Source organism: Nicotiana attenuata, unplaced genomic scaffold (assembly GCF_001879085.1).
Source record: "Nicotiana attenuata strain UT unplaced genomic scaffold, NIATTr2, whole genome shotgun sequence".
NCBI lineage: Eukaryota > Viridiplantae > Streptophyta > Magnoliopsida > Solanales > Solanaceae > Nicotiana > Nicotiana attenuata.
This window is the reverse complement of record NW_017672046.1, coordinates 216,107-223,687: the sequence shown is the minus strand read 5'-3', so window position 1 is coordinate 223,687 and position 7,581 is coordinate 216,107. Positions and strand designations below refer to the sequence as shown.

The 7,581-nt window shown below is 40.1% G+C and overlaps 2 protein-coding genes across 2 annotated transcripts; both read left to right on the top strand.

Annotated features, from left to right (window-relative positions):
* Nucleotides 1-1,562: 1,562 nt before the first annotated feature.
* LOC109211518 lies at nucleotides 1,563-1,991 on the top strand. Its single transcript, XM_019375054.1, has one exon. The coding sequence runs from the start codon at nucleotides 1,563-1,565 to the stop codon at nucleotides 1,989-1,991; it is 429 nt and encodes a 142-aa protein (XP_019230599.1).
* Nucleotides 1,992-2,521: 530 nt separating this feature from the next.
* Nucleotides 2,522-2,902, top strand: LOC109211517. The gene has a single exon (XM_019375053.1). The coding sequence runs from the start codon at nucleotides 2,522-2,524 to the stop codon at nucleotides 2,900-2,902; it is 381 nt and encodes a 126-aa protein (XP_019230598.1).
* The last annotated feature ends 4,679 nt before the right edge of the window (nucleotides 2,903-7,581 follow it).

The window sequence follows — 7,581 nt, the reverse complement described above, 5'->3', positions numbered from 1 at the left end:
ATAGGGGATTTCAATAGTGTCCTATCAGTGGAGGATAGAATTAATGGGGTTCCTGTTCACCAAAATAAAATGGCTGATTTCAAACAATGCATTTCTGATATTGGAGTAGGTTTGATAAATAAAAAAGGGATGCAGTTTTCATGGAGTAATAAGAGTGGGGCTGAAGACAGGATATACAGTCATATAGACTAGGCGTTTGGTAATGCAGAATGGTTTTGGCTATATGCAGGTATTGAAGCAATATACTTAATGCCTGGATGTTCTGACCACACACCTATCTTATTGAACACAGAAGTTCACAGAATGAAGATGAGGAAACCTTATAGATTACTAAATGTAATGTTACAACAGGAAGAGTATAAGGCAGCAGTGAAAATATATGGAGGCAAGAAATACAAGGACACACTATGTATGCTATCTGTAGGAAACTTAAACTGCTAGAGATTCATACTAGAGGAATACAAAGACAATATTCATCAGTGGAGGAAAAACTCAAACAGATGAAGGAGGATCTTAAAGGCATACAACAGAAACTTAATGATGATCACTTACAGCCACAACTGATAGAGCAAGAAAAGAAACTTCTGATGCTAATGGAGAAATGGGATGCAGTACATGAGAAGGTATTAAGACAGAAGTCAAGGGCTATATGGATCAAACATGGAGACTCTAATACTAAATATTTCCATGCTCAATTGAAGGCCAGACAGGCAAGGAATAGAGTCACATCCATTTGTACAGAACAAAATGAGAGATTGACTGATCCCCTGCAGATTCAGCAGGAGTTTATACAATTCTTCAAGAAGCTACTAGGAGAGGCTGCCCCAGTGATGACTGGAATTGATGTTAGCATAGTCAGAGATGGACCCTGTCTATCAATGGCACAACAGCAACAAATGATAAGGCCTGTAACAGAAGAGGAGATTACAAGGGTGGTACAAGAATTACCAAATGATAAAGCTCCAGGAATAGGTGGATATCAAGCTGAGTTTTTCAAAGAAAACTGGGAAGTAATTGGTGAAGATGTTATACAGGCAGTAATGCAATTCTTTGAAACAGGGAAGCTGCTTAGAGAGATCAACTGCACCACTGTCACACTCATACCTAAAGTGACAAATCTAAACTATGTAAAGGAATTCAGACCTATTGCATGCTATTCTACAATGTACAAGATTATTGCCAAGCTGCTTACTACTAGGCTGAAGTTGTTAGTGGATTATCTGGTGGATCCTTCACAGTCAGCATTTATAGAAGGAAGAAACATCTTGGACAATGTAATTCTAGCTCATGAACTGATCAAAGGGTACAATCAGAAAACAGTTTCACCAGGATGTACAGTTAAGGTGGATATTAGAAAGGAATATGACTCAGTGGACTAGAATTTTCTAAGGGCTCTTATGCTGGAACTTGGTATTCCTTGCAAAATGGTCAATCTAATTATGGAGTGTGTAAGCACAGTTTCATACTCCCTACTGATCAATGAAGGATTAATAACAAAGTTTCAGGCGAAAAAAAGATTAAGACAAGGTGACCCAATGTCACCTTATCTTTTTGTTTTGGTAATGGAGTACTTGAACAGATCTTTAAAGCAGCTGAAATCAAATCCAGATTTTAACTATCATCCTAAATGTGCAAAATTGGGAATAGTTCACATTTGTTTTGCTGATGACTTATTAATGTGCTGTAGAGCTGATAAGGTATCTATTGAACTTATGATGAAACAATTTGAAAAATTCTCCACAGCTTCAGGCTTACAGGCTAACATGGAAAAGAGCTCATTCTATGTGGCAGGAATATCTAATCAACACAAGCAAGAAATACTGGAGAAGTTGCAGTTCACCATTGGAGAAATATCATTCAAGTACTTAGGTGTCCCTTTGTCCTTAAAAAAACTCACCATTAGTCAATGCATGCCTTTGGTTGATAGAATGCAGGAAGGGTCAAATGCTGGACAACCAGCTTTTTATCATATGCAGGGAGAGTCCAACTAATCAAAAGTGTGTTGTTTGAAATGCAAACATACTGGGCACAAGTCTTCATGATTCCAAAAAAAGTACATGATCTGGTTACAGGGATATGCAGGAACTTTCTATGGCATGGAAGCAATGAAGGAAAGAAAGCTCCTATAGCATGGGATACAATTTGCAAGCCAAGAGCAGCATGAAGACTGAACATTATAAACTTCTCTATGTGGAATAGAGCAGCAATAGGGAAACTGTTATGGGCAATTGCAAAGAAGAAAGACAAGTTATGGGTTATGTGGATACATAATCACTATATAAAGAAGAAAGAGATTGAAAACATGGAAACTCCTAAACAGGCTAGCTGGGTGGTAAGGAAAATATTTGAAGCCAAAAAATGGCTAACCACTGGAATACAAGAGCTGGAACTATATGTTGTACAGGGGAAGTATACCATCAGCACAGGTTATTATTCCTTCATACCACAATATCCAAAAGTTACTTGGAAGACATTGTACTTGACATAAGGTATGATCCCTAGGCATCAATTCATTCTGTGGATGGCACTGCATCGGAGACTAGCAACTGTGGATAGGCTGATCAAATGGGGAATACCAGTACCTGCAGAATGTGTTCTGTGTATGACAGATGAAGAGGAAACTCATGATCACTTGTTCTTTGAATGCTCATATTCAAAGTTCATATGGAAGCAAATTTCGAGGCTGTTTGGAATTGATCGACAAGTAGGTAGATGGCAGGAAGAGATTGAATGGATGTCTACAAAAACAAAGAGCAGGAATACAAAATGGAAGATTCTTGGAAATGCCTTTGCAGCAACAGTATATCACACATGGATGGAAAGGAACTTACGAAGGTTTCAACAGACAAGGAAAGAAAGTAGGGATAGAGTTAGAGAAATTGTATTGCATTTACACATTTAAGGAAATAGCTACTGTAAATGGAGAGTTGTCTTAGATAGGATAAATAGATATCCATGTTAGTATAGAGTTTAAGTTCCAGATGTGGAACTTAAGTGATAAAAAGATAGGCTATTTTTGTAAGACCCGTCTCTAGAGTCCAATGAGCGGGTGGATGTACATATTTACACTTGGTTAAATAAAAGTTTCCAGTTTAACCAAAAAAAAAAAATTAGATTTTGTAAAATCAGTCTTTAAAGAAGCACTTCTCCAAGAATTATGGTGCTATGAAACAACCCTTAATACCAACAATCAAATTCCTATACTTGTTTGACTAAAAAGTGTTAAACCTTTTTATAAACTAATTAAACAGGAATATTTGAAGTAAATCCTAGTCAAAGATAATTCTTTCTAGATCTGAGGCAGAAGACAAGAACAAGCAAGCATAGCGGAACATAAAATTTAATCATAGCAATAATTGAATCCCGTAATTTAAGAAGAGGATGGTGATTTTCATAACATTGAATAATAGCGAAGAATACATAGAACAAAAGAGTCACCAATCTTTAACAAGGTTGACCCCCACAGATTTGATATGATGAGACTAATGACGTATACTGAGGATCTGAGCTTCCTTGCTTCTTTCTCCTTAGCGAGGGGAAAAGAGATGAAGATCCCTCTTCCTCTCTGAAAATATCTCTGTATGTGAATTTTTTTCAGCCCCCTTTCTTCTTCTTCCCACTTAGTTTATATACTAGGTATTCTCATTTACCCAACGGTCATTAGCCATAGTGCCTAAGTCATTTGACTGTATTACTGGTTGACCCTCTGAAATGCCGTAAAATTCCATTCGCCGTTCAAGCGTTCTGAATACACGATCTCGACCGTGGCTGCGGTGCGAGTCGTTATAGCGTTTTATGGATACGACTTTGGCCCAAGTGACTTTCCGTTCCTCTTCACGCGGATTCTCGTCTGGTCAGATTTCGACCCATATAGTTAGTCCCTCCGCCTATTGGGGTCGTCTTTTGGCAAGCTCGATGGGCGGACTCTGTCGATTCGAAAGTTGTGAGAAATCTTAGTACTTTATACGAGAGGCGAGTACCTCGTGGCGAAGTAGCAACGTGATGTTTCGAGAGCTGCATCAGATCGTCACATCAGTTCAGAATGTCATCAAAACTCCTCATGCGTCATTATGGTGCACGTTTTCTATGCATTGTGTCATTTCCCGTGCCCTTTACGTTTTCAAAATGGCGGCGTTTGGTTTTCCCGCTCAGGGTATTTATATCCCTATAAATAGGGGAAAATCTTACATTTGAATGTTATGCTTCCCAATTGCTCAAGAGAGACATTTGCAGCTTTTCTTCTTCTCCTTCAGTTTCTCACATTTCCTTTTCTGTTAAAAATTCCTGTGGCCGCTACCTTTTTCCCTTATCATTCCTAATTTTCGCAATCAAAGAAGAGATGCCTAGTGCACCGGCTAGGAGGTGTGAGTGGTTGACTTTGGCAGGTACGAGAAAAAGGCAGAGGACGGCCTAAGAAGTATTGGGGCGAGGTGATCAGGCAGAACATGGCGCGGCTTCAGATTTCCGAGGACATGGCTCTTGATAGGAACATGTGGAGGTCAAGCATTAGGGTGGTAGGCTAGGGGGTAGTCGAGAGTTCTTCCCTCTTTGTACTGGGTAGTCTGATAGAGTTTCGTTTAGGTTTGTTAGCGGTCTTTGTTGTATTCACATTGTTGTTTTGCATAGTTTTGTGTTATTGTCCTTTCACTTATTTGTCGTGGTTATTTTCTTTCTGGTATCTTTTGTTGTTACATGTCTTTTCTCTTATTTCTTTTTTGATATTATTGCCTCTCCTGTTGAGCCGAGAGTCTCCTGGTAACAGCCTCTCTGCCCTTTTCGGGGTAGGGGTAAGGTCTGCGTACACTCTACTCTCCCCAGACCCCACTAGTGGGATTTTACTGGGTATGTTGTTGTTGTAAAGAAGAGATGGCTAGTGCATCCTCCAACCCTGATAGAGCCGTTGGTGCTCTGGTGCCAGAAAGCGATATAGCCCTACTCGAAAAGGGAGTGGGTCTGGCGGGGGACGAGAGTTTTCCGACGGTATATGAGGTGGTTCCTGATCGGGTCCAACCCTACACCACTACAAAGTGGCAAGAGCGGTCGATGAGCTTTTACCCGAGAAGGTCGGGATCGAATCCACAGGGAGCTAGATTGTTTGGAAATTGAGTTCCTATCTATACTAGTAACGTGCAAAGTAATTGTTTACACTTCTAAACATGCGTTGATGATTCACTAATCTAGATTATCACTAATGATTCTGAAATTAAGCTAAGTATGATATCTTTTTGTGTGGTTTTCTTAATTTATGGAAAGGCACTAGGGTAGTGACTTTGCCCTAGGTGAATATTTGACGGGTTCTAAAGTCTAAGGCAAAGTTGTTATGTTTGGGATTGCGATATAGCCAATGCACGAAGCTACTCACTCTATACCTCTCGGTAGCTTGAGTGACTTTGCCCTAATTGGCTTTCTCAAGACCAATGTGGTGTCAAAATTGTGCAAGCAATATAGGCTCAAGTCGGGTATTACTATCTCTAAGTTTAATCCTTTAATTGGGGCTATCAATCTCTTGAATACGCCCCAATTCCTTGTTGGCCTGATTTTCCTAGACTCAAGCTCTCTTTCTCAAGAGAGCCCAAGTAAAAAAGGCACAAATTAGTGTTTGCAACCACTAATTCAACATTAAAAACACAAATCAGGCCAAATATCAACCACCCATAAATATCTAATCCCTAATACAAGAGACCCATCAAATACCCACATTAGGGTTGAGCCACAACCCTAGCTAATGGGTCTAGCTACTCATAATAATGGAAGAAATCAGATATTGAGATGAATAATAACACATAAAATATAATTACAAGCTAAAATTCGAAGATTGAATGTTAAGCTAGCTACAAAATTACTCAAAATAGCTAAAAAATGGCGTTCACGTGCTCAGCTACAGATAAGATACCCTAAAAATCTGAAAAAGAAGTATTTATACAAGGCCGAATTTTCTGGACAAAAATACCCCTGACGGAGGTACCGCGGACCGCGGACCGCGGCCGCGTTAAGGCTTTTTGGCTCGTCTTTGTTCTCTGAATCTAGCCACCGCGGACCGCAATAAATGGACCGTGGCTGCGATGGCTTTACCGCTACCGCACAAAATGCATCGCGGTCAGCGGTGTCTTGGAACTTCCAAAATCCTAGCTCTCTGAATCCCTTCTCCGCAGACCGCAACAAGTGGACTGCGGCCGCGATGAGGCTACCGCGGCCGCAAAGAATCTACCGCGGGCCGCATTGCTTGAAACTCCAGGATTGCATCTTCTCTGATCTTTTCCACCGCGGACCACACTAAATGGACCGCGACCGCGATGGGTCTATTGCATCCGCAGCGGATTTACTGCGGTCAGCGGTGCTTTGACTTGTTCTTGGCACTTGTGCAGGTTTCACTCCTTTTTTGAGCTGGTTTTGACTTCTTTGTCACTTTTTGACCAAACCCTGCAAACAACCACAACATGTAAGCCTTCGGGATTACTTGTATACACTTTTAATCCAAAACTGAAGCAAAAAGGAGTATAAAATAGACTAGAATCCCTTGTTATCAACTCCCCCAAACTTAAGCTTTTGCTTGTCCTCAAGGAATCAAAGTAAGTCCCACCTCCTTAAGAATAAAACCAAGAAAATTCAGCTGACCTAAAGTGACCTCATCTAGCATCAATTGGGACTAACAATTGCCCTCAATTCAAATGAATCATTAACAACATTCAACCTTTTTAAGCACCATGGTTTTAGTGCGACACAAAAGCATCAAGAGTTGACTCAACTCATCAAGGAAGCCCCTTCTACTGCTTTGGTATTGTGGAACCCAAACTCATACTCCTTACTCTCCCTTAAGCAAAACCTCACTTTTAGATTGTAGCACTCAGAACGAGGATTGTGGAAAACATACTCATCTCTCTCAAAGAAAGGTCACAAGTCCGGCTCTAAGTACCATAAGCTTGCCCTTGCGAGTCACCACTAATGTAAGCTTCACTCAACTCAAGATCATATAGGGCTTTTGTGGGGATACAATGAAGGCTTTTGGTTCAGGGTAGGATATATTTGGTCTAAGAAGATTTCATCTTCCCTTAAGCACTTCATTTGCTTCATTTTGGCACACATTCTCTTGACTCTTTGAGTCATTTACTTCTTTCTTAGGGGTTAGAGAGACACACCGTCCCTCTTTCTTGTTCATTTCAAACCTTTTTCTCCTTTCTAATATTTCCACGCCATTCATCTTTTTACTTTTATTGAATCCCTTCATTTCTTCAACATTTATTCATTCTTTTTGACTTTTTGATTTTCTTTCTTTTTCTTTTTGTCGTCCCTTTTCTTCATTTTCTACTTTTTACCACTTTTTGCATTCCTCTTCTCTCCCCCCAAACTTATGCTTTTGCCTTGTGCTAAGGAAAGGTCGGGTGCCAAGAGAGGGTCTTTTTAAAACGGGTAAAGGCTTGTATCATGGTCTTTGAAAGAAAAAGGGCTATGGCTCAAAAGGGGTTGACTAGGGATATTATCATTGGTAGACTATGGATGTTTTCAAGATACCATTCGGATCAAGGAGAGCCTATAATCACTTCTCAATTCAAACTACACTTAGGATTTTGCCTAGATTAACAT